The sequence below is a fragment of the Coffea eugenioides genome, chromosome 1 (genome assembly GCF_003713205.1).
Source record: "Coffea eugenioides isolate CCC68of chromosome 1, Ceug_1.0, whole genome shotgun sequence".
In the NCBI taxonomy this organism is placed as follows: domain Eukaryota; kingdom Viridiplantae; phylum Streptophyta; class Magnoliopsida; order Gentianales; family Rubiaceae; genus Coffea; species Coffea eugenioides.
This window is the reverse complement of record NC_040035.1, coordinates 45,706,642-45,729,618: the sequence shown is the minus strand read 5'-3', so window position 1 is coordinate 45,729,618 and position 22,977 is coordinate 45,706,642. Positions and strand designations below refer to the sequence as shown.

At 37.2% G+C, this 22,977-nt stretch overlaps 2 protein-coding genes across 2 annotated transcripts; one reads left to right on the top strand and one right to left on the bottom strand.

The window, feature by feature from the left end:
* Window positions 1-6,067: 6,067 nt before the first annotated feature.
* LOC113779749 (LRR receptor-like serine/threonine-protein kinase ERECTA) lies at window positions 6,068-8,068 on the top strand. The gene has a single exon (XM_027325462.1). The coding sequence runs from the start codon at window positions 6,448-6,450 to the stop codon at window positions 7,669-7,671; it is 1,224 nt and encodes a 407-aa protein (XP_027181263.1). The 5' UTR covers window positions 6,068-6,447; the 3' UTR covers window positions 7,672-8,068.
* A 2,669-nt stretch (window positions 8,069-10,737) lies between these two features.
* LOC113757284 (LEC14B protein) lies at window positions 10,738-17,222 on the bottom strand. Its single transcript, XM_027300670.1, has 10 exons — window positions 16,844-17,222; window positions 15,787-16,312; window positions 15,274-15,393; window positions 14,890-14,967; window positions 14,102-14,278; window positions 13,855-13,932; window positions 13,182-13,357; window positions 11,961-12,119; window positions 11,778-11,838; window positions 10,738-11,335 (listed from the first exon to the last, which is right to left on the bottom strand). Exons 2-10 carry the CDS (start codon window positions 16,213-16,215, stop codon window positions 11,147-11,149), a joined length of 1,467 nt encoding a protein of 488 aa, XP_027156471.1. The 5' UTR covers window positions 16,216-16,312; window positions 16,844-17,222; the 3' UTR covers window positions 10,738-11,146.
* Between the last annotated feature and the right edge of the window lie 5,755 nt (window positions 17,223-22,977).

The following is a 22,977-nucleotide window of genomic DNA, read 5'->3' as shown; positions in this document are numbered from 1 at the left end:
GAGCTGTTTGGCAAAACAGATACTACCACTGCCACTACCACTGAGGTGAGTTGCGTTGTCCCGCTTGTATTGTACGTTACAACCAACCTCTTACGGACGGACTCCTTTGGTGCTTCATATTCTATGTATATGGATCTATTGTTGTTGGGCCCGGAAAAAGACGTTCGCTACTTGGCAAGTACACGAGGACTTGGTCCCAAGCCCCATGTACCTCCCATGTACTACTTGCCAATCCCATTTTCGTAGAGATGGATCTCAATTGGATGCTGGGCCGTCTGCAAAAGGTAAAACCGCATGCAGCCCCGTTAATTGGGGACCCACTTTGCTCACGATCAGTAACGCTGATTACCCGCTCAAGAATGAAGAATTAACAGAGGTGATAATTCTCTGCAACAACGGAAAAATGAAAAAAAAAGAGGTGGTAATGGGAGGGACAGTGTGCCAAACTGTATGGCCCCGGAAATAATAGTAGCCACTTGCCACCCATTTTTGGATTAAGTTCCATTTGGATTGCAACTTTTTGGTGTATATGTATATTAGTGTAACGATTTAATGCATACATGTAAGACAAAAAAGAAATTGTCATTCATAAGATGCGGTTCTCTACTGTGATATGTTGAAACTTTGTGCAACGGTCCTAGGAATACAGGGAGGATTCTAACCACATCAACTACAATTTTTTCCTCTTAATTATATATTCTTCTTGCTCTAGGTTGATAACCGGAGTCTTAGCTCCGTTTGGACAGCCATTTTCCGCTGAAAAATTGCGTCGTTTTCCGTGATCACATTTTCTTATTATTTTTTTTCTTCACATACATCAAATCGCTACAGTAATTTTTTTACAAAAAAATCAAGAAAATGCAATCCAAACATGTCCCCCCCAAAAAATGCAATTAATTAATCGTTCGTGTGTATTTATTTCAAAAAGTTGAGTATGCCTTAGGGAAAAGGAAACTTTGGAGGACTTTGGGTTCTTTGACTCGTGCTATTATCTATCTTATAAAGTCCAAGTCGTTACGTGAATGAGAAGAGTTAAGGCGCGTCACTCAACGGCAACGCTGCAATAAGATGAATGTTAAAGAATTGGGACCATATATCATGGGATGGCAAATCATTTGACGGATGGTTACTTCAGTACTACTAACTAAGAGTAAAGTTTGAGGTTCCCACAGGCCCCAGCTTAAGTGTAATTTTTTTTTTTCTGAGAACAGGAAAAAGATTAAAGAAGATCTAACCAATACAAAAATGTGAAAAAAATTAAAGAATAAAACATAAAACCGAAAACCAAGTCTTGGCATTTTTCAATGATTTTGTGGTGACGAAACGTTTACTGCTGCTTTAAAAGTTTAATAAGGAGAAGAACATCTTTCCTCTAGACTTCCATTCGCCTGTAGACTTTTCAATTCATTCGGAACTTTCCAGAGTTGGAGAAATTAAAAAACTTTTGTTTGGCGCTTCGCCAAATAGGCACGTACTTTATCATTGAAAGCCTGTTCAATTCAGTTAACATTTCCAGGGTGAGTGATTCTAATTTCTAAACTCGGAACTGGCGATTAGAAAATGTGGCCTAATTTATGACTGATTAACTTAAATGTGGGCTAATGTAGACATGCAAGTGATATTTGCACTTCGAGTTCGTAGCACTCCGTTCTAACATTTTAGTACGTGACAAAAGAATGGAGTTGCAGTAAATTATTTTAGATTAAATCTTATACACACTGACTGATAGACAGTGTATACATTATCATGGTTGAATGCACGATATATATGTAAAATTTGGATTTTAAATTCAAAATTCAAATTATATGAATTTTTGTAAGCTGCGTAGCTTCGATAAAAAAAAAATAAAAATTAACCTCTCACTGCACCGCACCGGTAAATACGGATAACGAAAGCGGGGCGGGGTAAGTAGGTGATCAGCAGCTGGACGAAAGAGACACCGCACCTAAGCACATAAATACACACATTCCCTGATTTTGATTCTGGGCTCAAAATCTGTACAAGACCAAACCAGAACCCCATCCAAAACTATTCATCCCTGATAGCGCAATAATTGTATCGTAGTAATGCATCGCCTTCTCCCCCAGTCCTCCCCCCCTCCATCCCCCAAAAAAAAAAAACTCAGTCCCCACACCCTGGAATTTTAGCGGAAGGATGATGAGGATAGTGGCTGCGGTCGTTGGGTTTGGTGCAATCAACAAACACGCATCTCCATACGCACCACTCCCTCCTCACTTGGCCGGCCCTCCCTCTTTGCGCATGTCTCCCATGAAAATCTTGCCATGCCTCCATATTATCCAATACATCCCATGATCCCACCCCAAGGCACACTAAAATTACTAGTACCACACTCAGTATAACGAAACAAATTTAAGAAAGAAACAGACGGCGTGTAATATTGGAGGCAACTGTAAAAAACTGTTTAATCATGACAGATCACTTGTGGTGGGGGAAGGTCAGTTTAATGAACCGATCGAAGGGCAAATACTGTCCTACGAATTCAAAGAGCTGCGGTCCATGCATGGCTGCAGGCTCCTTTTTATCCCTGCCTGCATTAAGGAAACGGCAGCTAAAAGCAAAGGTTGGCAAAATTCAAAAGGGAAGAAACCCTTTTCGATCAAGGAGCTTTCATTTCCATTGTAGTAGTAATTAATGTTTGATCTTCATCTGTATACCACTACTTGGAGTACGTGTTTGATTCTGCCGCTTTTACAACCACCTTGTTTGCTGGAGCTCATGACTACTAACTTTCATTCAAATACTACTCTGTCTTTTGTCGTTCGTTTGTTGAGACTAATCAAAGATGATGATATGCATCCCGTGGACGTGGGGCGGGACCAGATGGGCATATGATTATTTATGACATCCATATGGAAGTTGGAACCAATCAGCTTTTCTGTCTTCCTTGCTACTACAATTTATAACTCTTCCTTCTGGACTTGGTTGGTTCACTTTAGGGTTGAATTTCGTTTCATTTTATACCGAAACTACTGATCACAAGAACCAAAAATCCATTAATTAGCCCTTCTGATTGATTTTTTTTTCTTTCTTTTTGGCTATGTGGTAATTTCTTGTCCCTTGGTTAATAATAATAGGCTGTAAGTTCGATACTAGTATACTGTTGATGATAGAAAAAGAATAGTAAAATGTTCAGTCTTTCCTTACGCTGAGGATGACCATAAATTACGAAAAAAAAAAAAAAAAAAAAGATGTGCTCAGACAGCACATCCCACCGCCATAGCCAAAATTCTTTAATTTCCTGAGAATGATTAAAGGCAGAGTAAGTTTGGTCCGTAAAGCAAATGTCATTACCTAATACTAGCCGTATTAGGTGATACAAAATGATGGCAGAATTATTAAAAGTGGGGATGAACCATGAGCTATCAAGTTGATATTACTGTATCATACTGTACTAGTAGTTAGCAGTATAAGCTTTGGCCACTTTTTAGCACATTTTCCTACATTTCCGTGTCAAAAAGAAGTGCGATCTATTTTTAATTTATGATTCATTGGCGTTCTCTTTTTTCCAACTCACGAAACAATCTAACAACCCCTGTCCCCTTGCTTTTGGTTCCCAGCAACAAGGTATCAATATATCATGCCTGTATTCTTTAAAAAAAATTTTAAAATCCATTCCCCCCTGCCTCCCTAATGAATGAGAAGAGTTTTCTTTTTGGACCATCTGTCCAGTGTAGGACCCAAATGCTTGCGGAGACGGCCCAAGATTGTAAGCGGACTACTTCGGACTTGACTCTGAAAAGACTTTATTACCATTAATAGTACTCTTTCTTTTTGACCTTTTGGGATGGTTATGAAACGTCTACGCTGTGCGGTTGATGTTAGTTGGAAGGCTGGGACAGTAGCATTGTAGTAATAGGCGGAGGCATTTTTATCTTGTGACAGAATGTTATAGCAAGGAAAGAAGAAAATTTGGCGTTAATCCGGTATTAGATCTTAACATATGTGTGAAACCGGATGCAATTGTACCCCCAAAAAAACAAAAATCAATCCCAGTTTGACTAAAAGGTATAACCAAGGACTAGAGAGACTTGAGCCCCAAGTCATCATCCGATGCTTTTTCAGGCCTCTGAAAAACAGAGCCTGAGGATAGAAGCTGGCAAGAAGGAAAAAGCGATCAGAGCTGCTACAGGGGAGAGGACGACAAGAAGAAGGGGTTGAGCGGAGCGGCGGGGACCAATGGCACCAGTGGTTTCGGTGAAGATGTTTTACAGACCTCCCCCACCCGCGTCTCAAATCCTCTGTCCCTGAATAATTCTCTATCCCGTATGTCCCAAATTTACGTAGTTATCACGTGTATTGATATATTGATAACTAAATTAAACTCATTACAAACGAATCAACAAGTCAAACAATGCTTCAATTATCAACGTAGCAATACACGTGGCACCTGTGTAAGCAAGATTAACAAGTCAAACTTTTGCTTCAGTTATCAACGTATTAATACACGTGGCAGCTGTATTAATGTGATTGAACATATTAAGATCCGAATCTATTAAATTTAAGTGTTAAATTAAATTATAAAACATGACTTTAATTAGTGTTCTTTTTTAAAAAATAAAAAATAAAAATGTGTTGGATGAAAGTGAACGAGTAATCGATGTTGTAATTTGTGTACTTGTATTGGAGGGTGACAAAAAATACTCAAGAATTTAATTTGTACCCATAAACACATATGGCTACACGTAAGTAGAGGTTGCCCGTTACAATTGAGAATTTAGGCTCCGTTTGAGTTATAAGTTTTTGTTAAAAAATAATATAATAGTGTGATGTATGTGATGTAAAAAGATAATTGAAAATGTGTCGAGAGAATATTTCAAAATTTTTCTACAAAAAAACTTGTAATCTAAACAAGTCCTTAATTTGTATCCACAAACCTAATACTACTCCACTTGACAAATATTAAATTGGTGTGTTTGGATAGGAGATGATTTGAAAAAATTTATTTCAAATAACACAGTAGTCTGTGTTTGGATAGGAATTATTTGGCTAAAAATTATTTGTTTGCATCAAAAACACATTTTTCAATATGTTTTTTTTTATTTCACATACATCATATCACAAAAAATAATTGGGAGTGTTTGGATAACAGGTTTTTGTAAATAATATTTTGCTTGCATCATAAACACATTTCTCAATCTATCTTTTTATATTCTCAATCACCTTTTTATCTCACATACATCACATCACAAAAAGTGTTACAGTAATTATTTCAAATAATACTCTATCCAAACAATGTTGTATTATAGTAATTATTTCAAATAATCTACTATCTGAAACACTCACTATAGCACTTTTTTGTAATGTAATGCATATGAAATAAAAAGTAATTGAATATGTTTTGTGTATGACGCAAATTGAATGATATATATATATATATATTTGCAAATTATGCTAACCAAGCGGACCCTTATCTCCTTCCTCACAAAAAACCTTGGGGATAATTCTCAAATTGGTGCATGCTCATGAAAAAAAGACACAGAAATGGATAAAGTTTTTGTTTTCCTGTGGCCTCAAATGTTTAATTATTGGTAATATATAATAAGGGAAGAAGGATGGATCAATTGTGACTGGAGAAAAAAGGGGGGAAAAAAACGAAAGAAAAAGAAGAAAGGGGGCCTGCGCCAGGGTTTGATGATTGTGAGTTGTGGGTGGCTGCGTGCTTGTGAGATAGCGTTAGGCAGCAACCTTGGCCTTGGGGCCACGTGGTCCTAAGTCCCAATCACCCTCCCTCCCTTCCCCAAAGCTGGACTCCGATGATCCGTGTCTCTCTCCGAACCTGCACCCCAAACAATCAGAGATGCTCCACCTAGGCTCGGACAACCGTTTAGCTTCCCGAACCTCTTCCCAATAAACAAACAAAACCTGCCATCTATATAATTTTAATGGAAAATAAAACTGGGTAGATACGCTGCTATACTACTGTAGAAGATTAAAAATTAATAGTATAATAATAATATTATTATTATTATTTTAGCAGCTTAGTCTGCAGTAGTTAGTAGCCGTGGTCAATCGCCTCCCACCATACTCCATAACCCCCTCGCCCACAACACCCAATCCCCTTTCCCCTGCAGACCCATCTTCTCCCACAAGCCAACAGCTACCCAGACACAAACTTCCTCAATTCTCTTTTTCCTCCCTTGTCCCGGAAGAATCAAGCAACTGATCAAAAGCCGCCTCTCTCCCGGTCTGCCCTTTCTTTTCTCAGAAGCTACTCTTTCATTTCTCTATATTACTTACTAGTACACTTTCCTTTTTTCTTCCCCTCTGCATGTTGTCTCTGTCGAAGCTTTCACGGCCCTCATTTCCCCACACGAGAAATCGCTGCTCCTCACGGAAAAGCATTTCCAAAAGGTCCCGTTTTCCCCTTTATATAACCCCAACACCCTTGCTGCAATCTCTCTGTCCATCTTTCACTGAGAAGTAACAATGACGGGGCTCCCGCTGACAGCGATTGCTCAGTCCTTGCTGTTGTTGGCTATTTTTGTTCTCCTCCATTCTTGTTTGGTAGCCCATGCAATTTTAAACCCTATTGATTTTCTGGCTTTACAATCTATTCGGAAGAGCTTGGATGATTTGCCCGGTTCCCATTTTTTCGCTTCCTGGGATTTTACCTCCGATCCCTGCAACTTCGCCGGAGTGTATTGCGTTGGAGATAATGTCATCGCCTTGAATCTCGGCGACCCTAGAGCTGGTTCCCCTGGACTCACAGGCAGGCTGGACCCTGCCATTGGCAAACTCTCCGCCCTCACCGAATTCACCGTTGTTCCCGGACGGATCATCGGCCCGTTGCCGGAATCCTTATCCCAGTTGAAGAACCTCAGGTTCCTTGCCGTGAGCCGGAACTTCATCTCCGGTCAGATTCCCGCTACTCTGGGTCAGCTCCGAGGTCTGCATACCCTGGACCTTAGCTTCAATCAGCTGACCGGAAGCATTCCTTGGTCGGTGGGAGCACTGCCGGCGCTGTCCAACGTCATTCTCTGCCACAACCGTCTCTCGGGTCCGGTCCCTCCTTTTGTTTCGCAGACATTAACCCGGCTAGACCTCAAACAGAACGATCTTTCGGGGTCCTTGTCCCCGGCTTCGCTCCCTCCATCCCTTGAATACCTCTCGTTGTCGTGGAACCGATTCAGCGGTCCGGTGGACAGGCTTCTCGGCGGTTTAAATCGGCTGAATTACTTGGACCTGAGCTTGAACCAATTCACCGGCTGCATTCCAGGTCGCTTATTCTCTTTCCCAATCGCCAACCTCCAATTACAAAGGAACTTATTTTCGGGTCCGGTTGAACCGGTCGATCAGGTGACAATTCCCACCGTTGATCTGAGTTACAACAGGTTATCGGGTGAAATATCCCCACTCCTCGCGACGGTACAGAATTTGTATCTGAACAATAACCGGTTCATGGGTCAGGTGCCAAATAGCCTGGTGGATCGGTTGTTATCGGCAGGTATACAGATACTGTATCTGCAGCATAACTATTTAACAGGGATCGACATCAATCCGGGGGCTGAGATTCCGGTGAGCAGTTCGCTGTGTCTGCAGTACAATTGCATGGTGCCGCCACTGCAAACTCCTTGCCCGCTCAAGGCTGGGAAGCAGAAGACCAGGCCGACCGATCAGTGTATTGAGTGGAAGGGTAGAACCAGGAATTAGACCGTCGTCGTGTTTATTTCACCAATGGGCAAAATTTTTGCAGGCTCTCTATTTTTGGTCAAGCCGTGACACATTTTCTTTTCTTTTTTTTTTTTTTGGGTTTGGGAGGGGGTTGTATGTGTGGGGGAAGTGGAAGAAGGCAAATAGGAGATTCATTTTATTTATTTTTGTGATGAGTATATTAATTGGGGTTAAAGTACTGAGTAGCGGTAGTACTCAACAAGTAGCAGAAAAATAAAAAGCAAAGCAAAATGTGGATAAGCAGAGAAACTACTACTAATATTTATTATTTTTTGTAAATTTTTCGGGATATGGTACTTCTCTGATGATAAATAGGAGTTGATGGGTAAGAAGTTGATTATGCTTTGTTTAATTTTTAGTGAGTGACTAATAAGATATCCAATATGTTTTCGTTGCGACCGCCTTCCTTATTACTATTTGTTGTAGGATCAAGGATGATGCTTGGGTCAGTCTGTCTCTAACACCAAATTGTCGTTAATTTTTTTTTTTTTTTTGTTGGGAAGGGGGTGTTTGATTCAGAACATCTATCTGACTTGTTTTTTACTGAGAATGTTCCCATTAATTGTCGTTGTTGATAACGGCTACTTGTGCATGCTGGTGGTACTCTACCTCCTCTGTTTAGGCCAGGGGACAACGCACTTGGAGTTGGAACTAAACCTTTTTTGTCATTTGTTCAGGATGCACATTTTGGTGGTGGTCTGACATACTAATAAATTACCGTTGATATATATATATATATATAGGATTTTTCCGGCTTCTCCTTGTTTTCCCATTAGTTGGTTTGTTTTGTTAGAAGTTTGCATTTGGACTTGGTAATTACGACGTTGGTATTGGTGGTGGCTTCTGCAGAATTAACGCATTGCTCAATGAACGAACGTTAATGAAAGTAGGAAAGAATTGCCATATTGTCTGGTTTTTTGATTTAGGAAGCTAGACTTATAAAGTAGTACGTACTTGCTTTTGTTTTGGCCATGAGAATATGATTTTGGGTGCTTTCAACGCTTTATATGATGGAGACTGACTGACTGAGAAAACAAGGGATCTTCTCTAAAGCGAAAGGTGACTCAAGGCACTAGTTTGAGATCTTAGGATGGATTAATTAATGATTTTCCTGCTCCCTTTCTTGATCTACCAAACTTAGGGAGAGTCAAAAAGGATCCAAGGCTGCGGAGTCTAATCTCTTTTTGTCCTAATCGAAGCCCAAATGATTGTGGTTGCTACTTACTGTAGAGTGTTATTTGGGTCCTACCCTTCGCTACTTTGGGTCAGGGCTGTTCGAACACTTTTTGTTATCCCCACATCCGATTGCAAATCTACATCTTAAGTCGATGATTTAGTCTATGTTCACGAAGTGACATTTGCAGAAAAAAAAAAGAGTCTATGTTCACGAACAAATACAATACAATAAAAGTTTTTTTTTTTTTTTACATATGTTCACAACTACATTTCACCAAACCTATTCTTTCGCATTTATATATTTTCTCTAATTAATTTCCTTATATTTATATATTTTTTCTAATTAATTTTATATTTATAAAAATCTATCATCTGGAATGCATTTTAATGATAATAAAAAATGTATGTTAGCAAATTTCAATTCCATGTCTAAGGGCCTATTTGGATTACTATTTTTAGGATTTTTTTTTTTTTTGGTAGAAAAACACATTTTAACGATTTAATATATGTGAGATAAAAAGGTGATTGAAAAATATATTTGCAAAAATCGTAAAAAAATTTTCTGCAAAAAACCACAATCCAATAGTGGATAGAACTAAGGGTTACTTACAAAATACCTCCACCAAATATGCCAGTTTTCATTGTTTAATTTGATCAATCTGCTTTGTGAAGTTTTTTTTAAAAAAATTTTCCAATGTAATAAAATCAATTAAACCGTCCAAAGTTAAATATGTTGACATGCACATTTTTCCCACAAAAGCACTAGTTGTTAACACTCAACGAAAGTAATTATTTGCAGAAAATGGCATTATTCCGTCTTTCTATTAAATAACATTTTTTAGTAATACAACAATTACAGAAAAAAAACTTACCCAAATTATTTTTAGTTAGTTATGATAATTAGTGTTGTTTAAATATTTGGCATAAGAAATTGCCAATACATATTTGAACATAAAAAGGAAATGGACTAATTCCATTTTGCACTTTCAAACTTGCATCACTTTTATGTTCTAAATTTTCATTTTAGACACTTTACACTATGAAGTCTCAATTTTTGACACTTGAACGTCCGAAACATAAGATGATACAAATCAAAGACAATATGCTAAAAAACATTTAAAAGGTGCAAAGGGATGCTAGGCGGTACAAATTAATGACAATTATTATGTATCAATTAATGAGGAGGTGTCTCTACTCCCCTGCACGTGCACTGGAGGTGGGGTTGTTGGGGGATGCGAAATGAAACATTTTTGTACACAATCACATAATTTTAGGTGATCGATCCATCTATGTTGAAAGCTTTTTAGAGAGACGCATAATTGCATACACACAACGATCCTACTACGTCTTTTAAGAGTTGGAGAGAGAGCTATTGCAGATTGTGGATGGAAATTCACTGCAGTCTTTCTTTATAGTACTTACTACTCCATTACAAAATAGTAGTTTCACAGTTCTTGAAATCAACAAAATGCTTAGAACTTCTTTAATGCACTTCTTCTCGATAATTTCTGTGTATATCTCTCGATCTCTTTTATTTTCTTCTTTTTAGCTCGGTAAACCAAGTGATTTACTGATTCGGATTAAACCCAAATATTTATTTTTTTTTTTAAAAAGCTATACTTCCCCACCAAATTTATTTGAATAAAGTTCAATTCTAACCGATGTACACAGAGACTTATCGTTAACCTTGTGTTGTGTTTGGATTGTCATTTTTGGAAGAAAAATTGTTACGTTTTCCATGAACAGATTTTTCAATCACCTTTTTACCTCACATATATCAAATCGTTACAATAATTTTTCTACAAAAAATCCGAAAAAATGCAATCCAAACAATCTTGCATGCAAGAAGACTGGACGTGCAAGATGCCATTGAGCGAAACCTCTAATTCTCGTTTGGGTGTGTTTGAAACTAGAATTTTGTATTTTATACAAATTAAACTTTATTTAAATAGGATGACATTTCCATTCCATACCAGTTGAAACTCCCGGAGGTTGAACAGCCCATTAAAATGCCAATAGGTCGAGGAACTCCAGGAGGGATGTTCCACGGAGAAAACGAAAAGACTATTGAACAAAATCAACTATAATTACGGGCAGCCACGCGGGATACCTACAAGACATCTCATCTGTGGAATCTTATGAAACCCCTAGACAAACTTTTTCAAAATATTTAGGTTCAAACACTGACCTGGTATTTACTTGCATTCAAGAAAACCACTTACAACATTGATTGTTACTTGCTGAAATCCGTTCCCCACTCGGCAAGTCGGGAGAGCCTTCAGTGGACATGTCCTCTTCCCAGCTGCGGCCTGTTAGACACCGGCCCCTCTCCATTCCCAGGGAATTCCCATTTCGCAACGTCCCCATCCCAAGAAGAGCTGACAAGCATGGGGTAATTAGGATGCCAGCTACAATCCCTTATAGCTGATTTATGGTACTGCAGTTTTGCAACTTGAGCTCCGGTAACCTAAATAGCACATCACCCTCAATAAGAGATAAGAATATTTGCAAGGAGCTGAAGGTCTGTAACAGCGAGATACATGATGGAAGAATCTATACAACATCTCACCGTTAAAAAAAATAAAAAAATAAAAATCATACGTCACAAAATTGACTTCAGTGGATGTTACATCGGTCATGTTATGGACCTTTTGACTATGGACACTTCTTTTGGTTTTCCTTTCTTCAGTCTATTAACACTAGTAAAGTATAGTTGACCAGCTGAAAGTTCAACAAGAGTTGGTATCCATGCCATTAGTGGCATAGAAACAAATGAAATGAGATCGATGCAGAGAATTTCACTACCCAGAAAACTAATTTCAGAGTCAATGAAGTCAAATGATCATCATCCAAAACATGAAGCAGTCAAGCCCAGCAAAAAATAATCGCCCATCAAAGCCTATACTTACCAAATCGTATACATATACGCAGGAATCGTAGGATCCAGTGTAAATATATTTCTGCCCGGTGCTGAAACAGAGGATTGTGCATAGCATGTTAATTTGATACCCAGATGAACTAACTTTTACCTATTCTAACCAAATTAAACCAAGAATGCTTGCAAGACTGTAAGTTGCTTGTGTTAACTTTACCTATGATCTGGGGAGAAGTAGCAGCGAATGAGAGTACGTAGGACTGAATGACCTCTGTATGTAGCCACTGATTGATCACCTGGATGCTTCAGCTCTCTAGCCTGTGGGGGGTAGTCCATCCATCTGTAGTCCCACTGAGAATTCCTAAAGCCATGATCCCTGAAAGGAATACCAAAACTTTGATCTCTGACCTCATGCAAAACTCAGAACAAAATCAGGCAGAGACATGTTTTAGACATCAAGAAAAAAAAAAAAGTTTGGTACAGCTGAATGACACATAAAAAGATGCTAGAATTATTGATATCAATTTCGATATTTATGCTACTTCCAAATAATATTTCCCACTTCAATCAGTTTCAGGCATTAAAATTACAGATTAATGCTATCAAAGCATGCAACTAAAACATGCAAATTCAACAGATGATACACAATACAAGCGTCGTAAGCATGTCATTTAATTGATATTCTAAAGCAGCCAAAGGTTATGCCAAAAGACAAAAGTAACCTGAGATCAACAAAATGGAGATCGACATATTCATAGCAAAATTTCTGCAGGAAAATAGTGGTTAACAACCTAATATCTTGCAAGTTCAAAAGTTCCGCATATTCAAAAAAGGGATAATGCTAACAAGAGATAAGGACTCCGACTCATTCAAACTATTTTTCCGAGCTAAAAACTTAGTTTTAGCTTATTTAAGTGGCAAAGTTTTTAATACCCAGGACCAGCCATCAACGCACTTTGGAAATCAACTCTTGCTTTCGGAAACTGCAACTACAACTACTCTAAATCTTTTAACAGCTTGTACTGGAATCAATTTCTATGCAGCTTTCTAGAAACTGAAACAAAGGAGAAAAAGTTTATTTCAACTGCCTAGCATGTAATAGGTGTTCAACAACAAAATAATAAAGAAAAATTGAATATCATAGAGGCTTCAAATTTCATGGTTATGAAATAAGCAGTTGTGTTTGATAGTTAAGCTTGGAAGCAATGCAATTAGAATAAGCACAATGACAATAAGACGTTAAGATATCTTGAATTCCCCTATGTGTATTCGAGTTAGAAAAGTAGCACTATATCCATCCCCTTTGAACATAATAAAGCTGCTTAGGAAAATCCTAGTCCGTACTCCGTCACAGCACATGAACAAAGAAGAAAAGAAGTTGCAAGGTTCATATACGAGTCCCTGATGTAAGCTTAGCAAAGCATGAAAGTGAGCATACCGAGGGCTATTAGGGGACATTTTCCGTATATCCCAAAGTTTAATTGTCTGGTCTTTACCATTTGAAATGAAATACCGACCATCTCCACGACTGTCAAGAAACGTGATGCCTTCTAGGTGTCCAATCAGGACACCTGCTGGCTTTCCTTTCGCCCTGAAGCATCGTCTGTCCCAAACCTATATAAAAAAGAGGGTGGTAACAATTCCTTAAAACAACAAACAATTGAAAATTTCATTTCTCAATTTGACTTCGCAAGATGTCCCTCTATGTATATAGTCAATTCGGAGATCTGATTCTTAATATTGCTTCATCAGAATTATTTTGCAGACTGGGAAGCCCTATTTTGTTGAGATATAGGAAGAACTTTGTTATAATATCTACACCATGTATGAAAATTCTTACGAAAAGGATCAGTATTCATCTAAACCTTTGTGCACTCCCACACACAAAGAAGGCCCTGTGGCAATCAGAGTCCAAAGTCAACTACAGAGGAGGATTACTCCGCTCTAAGAGATTAACCGATTGCTCATCTGATATTTCATGTTTTAAGTTGAAATCCTATGCTTAATAAGCTCTACGCATACAGATAAAATTAAAGAATTATATGACAGCAACTAAGACTGGAAAACTCACATTTTGGATTATCTTATTAGACAATTTAGCTGGAAGATACCTTGCAGAGGTTGTCATCACTTCCAGAGAAAATAAGATGGCCACTTTCATCAGCAAAACATACTGTATTAACGTCAGACTGCAGCGAGATGGAATAGATAGTATTAAGTGTGGTCAAACTAAATGTCTTTGCAAGTATAAACAGACAGAATAAAGTGCAGGGTGCACATTGATAAACATTATTTAACATACTGCAATGCAACCCATAGGACAACACATGCAAAGTTTTATTGCAGCAAAATCACTACCGTGTGCGCCGATATTCGAAGAGTTAGTTTGTTCGCTTCAAGATCATATACATATATTGCATTATCACTGCTTCCAGCTACGACTTCTCGTCCATCTGTTGAAAATTTCACAGAAAATATTCCAAAAGAGTATCCCCCATTATCTTCATCAGAAAAATCCAAACCATCATGGATCTCCTGGATCATATGAACCCCAATTAAGCAATTGCTTTGAAGGAAGACATGAACAAAGAATAAAAGAATTGCACTTAGAACACGTGTTGGAGAAAACCAGGAACCCCCACCCCCACCCCCAAAAAAAATCGCCTTCCCAGAAACCTTTTACGCATTCATACAGGCCCGAAGAATATTTATAACAACAAACCATTAAGAGGCACACCCTTCCCCAGGAAACCAAGGAAAAAACATGCACTAATGCATCCTACAACACAGGATGCTACAGCCGAAGGACATCATATAAAAATCTGAATTTTGACAAGAAGCACAAAATTAGAGCTCTTGACTAGAAATGGAACTTATGAGAATCAGCCACTGGAGCAATTTTATGATTAGAATCAAGAATTCATTTCCTCAATTATCGAGTATACAAGGTGACCTTCGACCAGGAGAAACATCATAAAGGCAAGAAAGTTTGCCATAGCAACAGCTTGTTCAAACTTAGAAGCAAAAAAGTGCAAGAAATATGTGCCTAGGTGCATGACTGAATTCAGTAATTTTTCTAATCTCAGAAAGCCATCACATATGTAAGCTACATCAGCTTCAAGCTAAAATGCATTCGAACTTCATACCGTCACATTTGCCAGAGATTCTGTTGTAGTAGAGCCAACATTAACAATGTGAACTATAGGTGACATGGTAGCATAAGCCTGCAATTAGAGTTGATATCCAATAGGTAAATAGAACTTTGAAAATTAGACAAATATTTCATGCCAATATGACAATTTCTAGCACCCAACCAAGGACATTTAAACAGAACCACAGAAGTCAAGAAAATAAAAGGGCTTTTCAGTCTCGATTTAGAGATATACTTCATCGATACAACCAGGATGTGTCTGAGGTGATGGTCATGTGCAACGAGAAGTTTATCTAAATGGTAGGATCACAATGTAACAATATTATGGCACAGACAAATATGAACATGCAGTCGCAGTTTTTAGCAGCGTAAAACTTACAAGATTCCTTTGATCTGGTGAAAGAGATGTATCAGTAACTGTCCATCTCAAGCTTCTGGCAAGAATGTTCTTTTGAACTTTCCACCCTCTTTCCACATTGTATATTCGAATGTGACTTCCCTGTTTTGTAAAAGAAAAATACTTTCTTAGGAAAATATTTATGCACAAATAACAGTACTAGAAAGCTCTATTAAGATATGCAAGTTAACATAAACAACAATACAGAAGAAAGTTTTTTGTAACTTGGGAGATCAAAAGAAGGTCCACTTGAACTAGGCAATTAACAAGTACTCGACTCAGCCAGGACAAAGTTTCTTAAATGCCATAAGAATCAAAAGGTTTCTTAAACATCAAAAGGTTCTATCTCTCTTGTTTCTTTTTCTTTACTATTTTACATGTGCTCCCGATAAGAATATAGATATTGCTATAGCTCTTCCTTCCAATATAACCAAAGGTTAACAATCGGATATTCTCCACTGTAAGTTGAACCAGTATTGTACAGGAAAAGACTACCTGAAATGCAGCAACAAAAAGGGAGCCATCAGCTGAAAATTGCGACACATAAGCCCTGGTGTTCATCTGGTCCACAACCCAAGGACCATTGACTGGCAAGTATTTACTGAGAACATGACAGCGATCAGCTGTTGAAAATCTCCCTCTACCTGAAAAATTTGCCTCTCGACCAGCTAACATCTTCAGAGTTGAAACAGAAGATTCCCGTTTCCCAGGCAGTACTCGGCTTAAATTCTCATGGGGCCCTGACCTAAGCTTAGTGAGCTGAGCAATTTCATGGTCCAAAGAACTCAATGGCCTTTTATATGCTGGACTACCAACAACCTCATAGCTGGAACTAAAACCCTCTAGAAGTTCCGATTCAAGTTCCAATCTGCTAAACCAGTGGCCCATGTCGTTAATGGCAGTCCCCTCAGATAGAAAATACATTTGTAACTCAACGGTACCCCTGGAAGTTTTTGACAAATATCAGATGCTGTCGAGTCTCCATAGTATCCCCAATAGGGTCCTTGTTACCATGCCAACTCTGCGAACAATGTCAACGACAACTCTGGCAATATTATTATATATTTCTAACAACACAAATGAATACAAGCTACACATTAGATTGACTTTGCAACAATCTATATCCAGAGAATGGGCAATTATGCAATTTCAGAATGACAACTCTCATATATATTCCATTCAATCGAGTAAAGTCAGACAAAGATAGAGCGATACTCGAATCACGCGGAAGATGCACCATCCTCAATTATGGGGTTCGTCCAGAATCCTACTCATTTCAACTATATCCAAGGTTCTTGACCGAAGTACGTCAAGATTTCAGCTTTTTCTACAGCAAGCAAAATTCTTCAAGGTACAGATAATTTTTTACTTACTACAGAGGACAAATTTCGAAAAAGTAAAAGAATTATAATTGAGATTAACGAAGTTGGTTCCACTAAACATCAATCATCATCGATACATAAAGTTGAATGAAAGTCAACTTACTACTGATTTGAAAAAAAAATAAATAGAAAAGATATAAAAGTTCATGACCACAATCTTGTACAATCACCTGGATGTTGGGACTATTACCCAAAACAGTCTCTCTCTCTCTCTATCTTATGCTATGTCTTCTGGGTTTATGACTTTTTATTGTTTGGTTCGGCAACAGTGTCAAAGCTGGAGAATGATCAGCAGGACAGGAAAATGCTCCAGTGTATTTGGATGTCTTCACTTATGGACTGAATTATCCAGCACCGCTAGCAGTGAATTAGCAAAGGTTTCTTTTAGGAATCGCACCAAGAAAAGTAGTAGTAAATTAGTAGTCCGGTATATGGAAATACTAATGAATTGGTGGAAAGAGGCCGTGGGGGGCGGGTTGGTCGCTGTGATGATTGGTTGTTGAAGGTTGTGCTGGGTGGAAGCGTGGCGGATTCTAGTACCTAGAAATGTTACGGTGCAGTGCAGTCGGCCTTGGCTTTGCCCCTCTTATTTTTCAATTTGGGATAATTTCAAAAGCCTCTTCCCTTCGCGTTTCGGTAATTACACTGAGTTTGTTTGGATAAAAATTTATTTGGATGATTTATTTGATCTAGGTACTGTAGCACTTTTTGTGATGTAATGTATGTGAAATAAAAAGATAATTGAAAATTGTGTAAGCAAAACAAAATCTGAAATTTTTATTCCAAATTCTTGTTGTCCAAACAAACTCAGTACTGTATTCCTCTATGCAGTAAAATGACTGTAACATTCATCACTTGTGCATAATCTCATATCATTAAAAAAAAAATAAAAAATCATGCAATCCATTCCAATCCTGGTATCATATTATCGGGCCCTCTCTTTTTAAAAAAGAAATGGGAGAATTATCGAATTGAAATTACCCAGTTACAAGTTGTGAGTGCAGATAAAAAAAGGATCGTAATGAAAACAAAAGTGATGGCTAAAAATCGAAAAGGAATTGGTGGTTATGCTATCATGCCAAATTTGTGCAGAAAAAGTTTTAGGGTAATGATGGATGATATTGGGCTGTCAACAAATTTGAGAATAAAAGAATTCGGTTTTAGTGGCTTGATGAGTCGTTTTTTTTTTTTGTCTATATAAGGTGTATCCCAACTTTTCCGGACTAATCACTCTGTACCTGAAGTACCCTATCTCCCAAGAGTACCCAGACGTTAAGAGAGGTTCGAACCCTGGACCTTGGGATCTGAATGGCTACCCCAAGACCAGGTGATCTAATCCCGAGGGGCTTGATGAGTCGGTTAGGGTGGTGAGATTTGCCATTTGTAATAGTTACAACAAGGATGAAAGAGATGAGTGTTCATTTTCTCCCCTAATAATGACGTATTTTATGATTTTTAAGGATAGCTGTAGAGAGTTGGATCTATGTTATTATTAAAATAGCAGAAGAAGTATGAGAGGTAAGTGTAAATTTTAAAATTATATAGTTAGAAACCTGAAAGGAAGGTTTCTAAAATGATTGCTTTTTAATTTTAATAATGATACACTAGTATTTGTAGTTTTACCTTCCTCTCTCTTTCTTTTTGGTTAATAACGGAAACCCTTGCCTTAGCTAAGAGTAGATATATCTAGCTTTAGGGAACCCAAAAAAAAAAAAAAAAACTGCAACTTATTAATTACACAACTAGATCATGCATGTGACAGCCTCACCTTCACCTAAGGCAAACCAAAGGGTTTAGCGGACTGCCTGCCCAACTCTCGCCAGGACTAATGGTTCAGTTTAGAGCGATCTAATACGTTCCGGAACTTACAAACGCGAGTAAACAAGTCAAAATCCCAAAATAAAAAAAAATGAAATCGGAGCCGGTCCTGAATAGTAACCGACACGTCAAACCCAACCAAGTCTCAATCAAACATTTATATGTTGAAATTAAGCATATACAATCCAAAGTGGCATACTAAAGTTATTCAAAAGTGGATACATATACGATTTGCCAAATCAAAAGAGAAACGGACCCAAAAGTACATTTAGGGTTTCAATCTAGGAGTTATATAAAAGATATGTCCATCTAACTCAATTCGGCAACCAACTATCAATTGCAGTCCAAAAGTATTTATTTTCCTGTAAGGAAAACAAAAGGAATAGGGTGAGCTTACGCCCAGTGAGATAATACCACTCAAGCAGCAAAATTCACATAAGCATAAAACTTTTCATTCCAATTCATCAAAAGTAAGCAAAGGCACACATCAAAAATGGTAATAAAAGGATACGGACGGCTCTCAAGAGCCCTTTTCCTCGTTTGCATTCTTGATCGAACCTCATTGACTCTCCGTCAATGTTTCAAAGTAACAAACCGTAGATTCCACTTTACTTCCATTCCTTCCACCCAACATATCCCTACCGGACCCGAATTCCAAACACTTGCAATGTGGTAGTACTCGAGTATACCGGAATCGAGAGTCTCTCATACTACAAGATTCCATATAACAGTCCCCAAGGTTCATTAATTGGCACGACCAAACCCTCGCCGGCTCGATTCAATCAACTACCAATGGGGTTGAGTTCAATGGTAACAATCATGGTCGTTGGATACTTGTCCAAACGACACCAAGTCAAGTACTTTCATTTCATGTAACATTCCATGTAACATTCCAATAACACGATAAACAATTATATAAGGCATAAAAGTGAGAGTGATCAAGTACACCCATCCAGTTCAAATATCAAAGACATAGAGTAACACACAAGTGAGTAGTACACTCACCAAACTTGAAAATGATATTTCATGCACCTCCATCAAAGGAGCGTCGTGAACCACCGTCACGCCCTAAAACATGCAAACAAATACAATGAAACTCGATAACGAGTCATAAACCAATGCCAAATACTCCCAAAATAGGGTTCCATAAGCATACATAAGCATTAGAGGAAACCAGAAAAATCCGGAAATGGGGTTAGGCGCTAACCCAAAAAAAATAGTTTTTGATATCATTTTACGATTTTGGCACCAAAGGCACTACGATTATCGGATGAAGGTGCAAGATACACCGTTTTGAAGCTAAGAGATAGGGCTACAATGTTGAAGAAGGCAACTCTGTCCAGTTTCGAGTGTAACCAGGTCAAAAATGTAAGATACTACACCAGAACCACAAAAACAGGTTCACAAACCACATTCTAGTTCAAACATCATAAGTCAGGCTACCTAAGGCCAAATTCAGTGATTCCAAAGCCATTCGAAAGCTAAAATACAAGGCTACATGTCATCAGAAGACCTCAACAACCAATTCTGAAGCATTCCCAACCAAATTAACCAATTACAGACGCAACTATCAAATTCGGGTAAAACCAGGGCAGCAAGGGTAATTCCGTCTTTTCTCAAGTTACGCTACTTCGATTGACCTGAAATTTTATAGGAATCTCTAAAATATCATTCCCTACAACTTTCATGTTTTAACCCAAAGCCAATTCGGCCTCTAACTATGTGATACAGTGCCGGACAGAATGAAGAACAATGAAACCCTAACTTTCCAATTTTCTTTCCAAAACAGAAATTGCATGCAATTAACCACTTTTTCCACCTTCTAGCTTCCTTAAATACCATTTCCAATCATCATACATGACCACATAATCATATTCATATGAAAACAGAAAAATTCCCAATAATTATAAAACTTCACCAATTCAACCAAAAATCAAAATATAATCCATAAAATTGCATCTTATACTACCACCAATCATGAATTAAATATCATTAGAGGGAGGAGAGGGGTCCTTCACTACTTACCTTAGCAATACAAGAGAGGGAGCAACTAATCCCCTTAGCTTTCCAAACAACTCCACTAAACACCTCACAAACACTCCCTTAAGGGTTTCTACGGAACAAAAACAAAATTAGATGGTTGAGTTATTGGATTTGAGCAAGAGGGAATCAAGAAGTTGAAGAGGTTTTCTTTCTTTCTTCCTTGAAGTTGGCCGGCCACAAGAGCTTCGAAATGAAGCAAATTTTGGTAAGTTTTTTAGTTTATTTAGTCAAATGGTAAAACATGGAATAGTAGTCAAAAGGTCAACCCAATATCCAAGTGACACTTGTCACTTCCATAAATGCATATCTATCTCTTTGTTTCCTCTCACACCAATTCAAATAGCAACCTCTAATTATCTCTTAACACCCGGTTAATTAAATCCAGTATCCAAAACTTAAGCTAACTGGCCGAATTTTTTCGAACTTTTCGCTCTAGTGGGTCCCACGTCCGGTATACGCTCTTAATTTCTAAAAACTATTCGATACTAGAAAAATCATTTAAAAACTATATCTGCTCCTTAAAAGTATCTAGAAATTTTCCTAATCACGAAAATGCAGAAAACAAGCCCTTGAATATAATAAAACCTAGGAAATGAAAAAAAATTACGGGTTCTCACAATGCATCTGTATAAAGATGACTGTTAATTATCCCTTTTTTTTTTACTAACTAGATGTAATATAAGTAAGTGATATTAAAGGGAGAATGGATTGCCAATATCATCTCCTTTATAACCTTAATACAGTTAACCAAAAATAGGGGAAAAAAAAAAGACTGATTACCTTCAGTAATTAAACTTTTAATCAAATGGGGAACTCAATTACTATCTCACTTTAGCAATTTTCAGTTTGGCATGTCCGTAGCATTGTCATAGCCATTCTTGTAGGCACAATGCAAACAGCATTTTCTTCCAGTGCGCGTTCATACTACGTTGTGTGTTCGTATGCCTAAAGTCTAAGGCTCTGTTTGGATTCAAGAGTTTTTCAAATATTATTAAAATTTTTAAAAAGTAGTCTAATTTTTTTTAATGTTTAAAATATATCCCAAAATATATTCTAAAAACTCTTCTACTCTTAAATATTCTAAAATATTTTTTAAAATATATTATAAAAATCCTGCTACAGTAAAATTTTTCAAAAATACCTCTAAAAACAGCTAATCCAAACAGACCCTAATACTTCATTTATCTAACAAATTAATTTTACATGCCAAAGCTTTTTTTTTTTACTGGTGTCAACCATGTGAAAATCAAAGTTGGCTCATTAAAATTTAGTGAAAAATGCTAATCACTCTTTTTTTTTTCTTTTTTCCTTTTTTAAGGCAAACAATGGATGAGATTTAAGAATTTTTTGTCTAGTAGACAGAGAATGTGATTTAAGAAGTGATGAGAGAAAATGAGAGAATTAAACCCAAGATCTTTAATTATTGAACCTTAATCACCTTGTAACATATACATAATTCAACATGCCACGCATGATAAGGAAGTAACTTATGGCATTATTACCTACGTGTTTCTTGATTAATTGTTACCTTAAAGTTTTGTTATAGGAAAGTAACTATATGTAAAATGGCTAAAGATAAATTAAGATTAAAGACAAATACAGTAAAGGTGATATTTAAATATTGAATGTGAAATTCGATATAGTTTATAATTGGTGATATTTGTATAAAACCTGATCTTGCGTGCATAGCAATTGCATGGATTGATTACATTTAGCAAATATATTGTTCAATATTTGGATATTTGCTAATAAAATAGAAAAAATAATTTGTTTTCTTTGAGCATTCTAAAATCTTAACTATTGGTTGGACAAATTCTACGGACACTAATGTTATCAATAATGTTGTTTAAACTTAGCTAGAATGGAGGTTGTGTCTGTCTTAACACTCATAGGGTTCACGTTTAGCAAGTTTGATGTTTTCGTTGTCGTGTTCTTGACAACAATGAGCACTAAATGTTGGATCATCTGATATGGATGTTTGCAGTTTTTACAGTTCTACGAAATAAAGTAAGGAAACAGGTTAATAATTGCAATTTGATTTATAAATTCATTACAATGACGGGATTAGATGTTCAATAATTATTGACCAAGTTGTTTATATTGAAGTATGTTAAACACAAACAATTTTAGAAAAAAATTTGTTATATTTTGTTGGTGTTAGTTGTAAATAACTCGTACCTCTCATGCATATAGTTTGTATTTATTTAAGTTGATAAAATTTTCATTTCTTGATTAATGTAGTTAAGGTATCATTTACACATATATGTTCATAATTAAGGATTATACTACATATGACATCAGTAAAGGTGGCAATTTGTCCCAAATCCCAATGGGTTACCCATGTCCATAAAACTTTGGGCGGGTTGGGTACTGGAATTTGATATTGGGTTTAAAATGGGACAAATCCCAATTATACCCATTAATTGATGGGAAATTTTGGGAA

What these genes read in the sequence shown, in the direction of transcription:
- LOC113779749 (XM_027325462.1), top strand. Translation starts at nt 6,448, where the DNA reads ATGACGGGGCTCCCGCTGACAGCGATTGCTCAGTCCTTGCTGTTGTTG.
- LOC113757284 (XM_027300670.1), bottom strand. Translation starts at nt 16,215, where the DNA reads ATGTATTTTCTATCTGAGGGGACTGCCATTAACGACATGGGCCACTGG. An exon ending in AATCTCTGGCAAATGTGACG is followed by an intron (nt 14,279 to 14,889) that starts GTATGAAGTTCG and finishes CATATGATCCAG; the next exon opens with GAGATCCATGATGGTTTGGA. An exon ending in GCGTATATGTATACGATTTG is followed by an intron (nt 11,336 to 11,777) that starts GTAAGTATAGGC and finishes TGTGCTATTTAG; the next exon opens with GTTACCGGAGCTCAAGTTGC.